This window comes from Zingiber officinale, chromosome 6A, assembly GCF_018446385.1.
Source record: "Zingiber officinale cultivar Zhangliang chromosome 6A, Zo_v1.1, whole genome shotgun sequence".
Taxonomy (NCBI): Eukaryota; Viridiplantae; Streptophyta; class Magnoliopsida; order Zingiberales; family Zingiberaceae; genus Zingiber; species Zingiber officinale.
This window is the reverse complement of record NC_055997.1, coordinates 142,182,739-142,185,561: the sequence shown is the minus strand read 5'-3', so window position 1 is coordinate 142,185,561 and position 2,823 is coordinate 142,182,739. Positions and strand designations below refer to the sequence as shown.

At 44.1% G+C, this 2,823-nt stretch overlaps 1 protein-coding gene across 1 annotated transcript; it reads right to left on the bottom strand.

Annotated features, from left to right (window-relative positions):
* Window positions 1-464: 464 nt before the first annotated feature.
* LOC121995409 (glucan endo-1,3-beta-glucosidase-like) lies at window positions 465-1,656 on the bottom strand. The gene is made up of 2 exons (XM_042549156.1): window positions 1,590-1,656; window positions 465-1,411 (listed from the first exon to the last, which is right to left on the bottom strand). The coding sequence occupies exons 1-2, from the start codon at window positions 1,654-1,656 to the stop codon at window positions 465-467; spliced, it is 1,014 nt and encodes a 337-aa protein (XP_042405090.1).
* Between the last annotated feature and the right edge of the window lie 1,167 nt (window positions 1,657-2,823).

Genomic DNA, 2,823 nt, shown 5'->3' with positions numbered 1-2,823 from the left:
TTTATATGTGAAATAAATGATGAATTAGGAATTGTCTATTTATAGGTGAATCAAAATGTCAAAAAGAAGTATCATGGATTTATGGAGAAATGTGTGTTTTGCACTTAAATTTTTATATTATGTTGAAAATGATATAATGATTTCTAATTTAAGATTTAATTTTCCAATCCCCCTTATTTCAAAATCCTAGCTACGCCTCTGTCGGCGGCGTAGGCGGGAGCAGAGGAGACCTGGTCCCTAAATTTCTCTGTCCCCGTGTCCCTTTACCGATCGACACACCCACCATTCGAGCAATTTGGGGACAGAGAAATTTGATATATATGGACACATCCACCATTCGATTTTATCATTCAAGCAATTCGAAGATCAAATCTCGGAACAATTCATTATTCAAGATCCAATTTCTTCAAATAAAACACATTGATCGATAACTAAAAGAAGAAGGGAAAATTCCACCTGATCGGTCAGACGAACCTTATAGGATACACAGGCGTCTTATCCGGGTAGAACAGACCGAAGAACTTCTCTATCTCCGCCGGACCTTTTTGGTTTTCATTGAACATGGCGAACAAGTAGGTCTCGATCGGAACCCCAGGCCTCCTCGGCGTCCCTTTGGACGCATGGTGGATCAAATTCTTGTTAAAGACGCGGGCGCTGTCGGCGTTCGCCCCGAAGCCGCCGTTCGACGGCCAACCAATCTCGGAGACCACCAGGCCCACGTTCCCTCCGCCGGCTTTCTCCAAAGCCGCCACGAGCGTATCCACCATCGCGTCGAACAAATTCTGGTACCCTAAGTTCCCGTCGCGCATCACCACTCCGGTGGAGTTGAACAAGGCGTAGGACAGCGGGATTTGATCCGGCTGGCTCGCGTAGGCATAGTAAGGGTAGATGTTGACGAGGAGCGGCGACCCGTGGGCGACGAGGAACTGCACGATGGGGTTGAGGATCGCTGCCGCCTGGTCGTGGAAATGGCCATTGGAGGGCGGGAAGGAAGCCCCCATCACGCTGGCCGACACCGAGGTGCTGACTTTGATGTGGTTGATGTTGCTGGAGAAGAGCGCTTTCTGGACGTTGTTCATGGCGGGGAGGATGAACTGAGCCAACGGGTGGGGGATGATCTCGTTGCCGATGTTGATGTAGCGGAAGTTGACGGTTTTGACGTAGGGTTGGATGTGGGCGGCCACCCATGCTTGCGCCGCCGCATAGTCGGCGGCCATCGATTGGATGTCCTGGTTCAAGGGCCCGATGGTCAGGGCGATGCCGGAGCCTGCCAGGGCCCCCAGTATAGCGTGGTTGGGGTCGTAGATCCTCATGCTGCTGATTCCTTTGGATTTGAACATGGCGACGACCTCGGCCGGCGGCGGCAAGTTGTCGCCGAGCGTCCCATAGCAAACACCGATGGCTTCCACTCCTGTTGCAAAGAAAACATATCATTCATTTTACTCCTCGTATGTTATCTACTTTCCAAAATTCTCCTTCTAGTTTCACTATTACCATTTCACTCCCCTACTTTTGAAAGTCCATTGCCCTTACTTATCCACATTTAGTAAAGTTATAATGAAATAAACAAACTAAGAGGGCTAGATTACTTGTGGAAATCGTAAAAATAGCTGAGACGATTAGTACTATGAGGCAATAAGCCTTTTGAGCGATCATGGCTCTGATCTCACTTGCAATCTTGAGTTTGCTGCGAAGGAATGCGAAGAAGGGATGATCTACATATGTTTATATAGGGGGGAAATGAATTGAAAATATTAATGATGGCTCGTTGCCTCTACGGATTCGATTGATTCCTTTCCATAGGAGAGGCAATACAAAAACAGCAGGGAAATAAAGGTAATAGAAGGGAAAAAAAATCATACGTTACTTTTTCTTGCTTGACAGGGGACGAACGAATCGTATATTCAATGCATGCAATCAAATAAATAGAAGTACAAATTGTTTTCAATCCGTACATAAAATTGTCTCATGGATATTAGACAATTAGTCTTGATTTAGACAATTGAAAAAAACAGGAAAGTAGAAATGGAAATGGATGGGTTGAAACTGTGTAAAAGCCTTCTATTTGGGCGAAAATGAAAGGGAATCTAATATATTTTTTTATACCGAGAAATCCTTATCCTATTTTCATCATTAAATGGCCATAAAAAATAGTTTAGCAACCATTTAATAGTTTTTAAAATATTGTATCAACTACTAATAGTTGCTATTAATAAGATTATATTGGGTCCCGGGGTCATGGTACCGTAGTAGAATATCGAGATTATCACTCAAATATTCACGATTTGAATCTTAGCTATGACGTATTTGTAGAAATTTTCCCTCCAAATATAAGGGTATAATCAAAGTATATTGGGCTTACCGCGTGCGCTTCCCGATTTATCCTGGTGGCCGATGGGAAATTTTCATGGGACCGCGCCGGTCATCCTTAGGGATAGTCAATGAGGTTAACTGGAACTATCATTTTTTTTTTTTATAATAAGTTCATATTGGTCTCCGGGGCTATAGTATCGTGATAGAATATTTAGATTGTCACCCAGAAACTTACCGTCTGAACCCCAACTACGACGTACTTATAGAAATTTTTCCTCCAAATGGAGGACGCAACTAAAGGATGCTAGACTTCTGAGTTGTCTGCCGCATACGTTTCTCGATTTACCCTGGTGGTCGGAGGAAAATTTTTGTGGGGTCGGGTCGGTCACCTAGGGATAGTCAATGTGGTTAACTGAGATTATTATTTTGTTCCCGAAGCTATGATGACACGGTAGGAAATCCAAGTTGTCACCCAGTACCCACGGTTCGATCTCCAGGTATGATGTATTT

Coding starts and splice junctions, on each gene's coding strand:
- LOC121995409 (XM_042549156.1), bottom strand. CDS start 1,656: ATGATCGCTCAAAAGGCTTATTGCCTCATAGTACTAATCGTCTCAGCT. Junction 1,412..1,589: donor TATTTTTACGATTTCCACAA/GTAATCTAGCCC, acceptor TCTTTGCAACAG/GAGTGGAAGCCATCGGTGTT.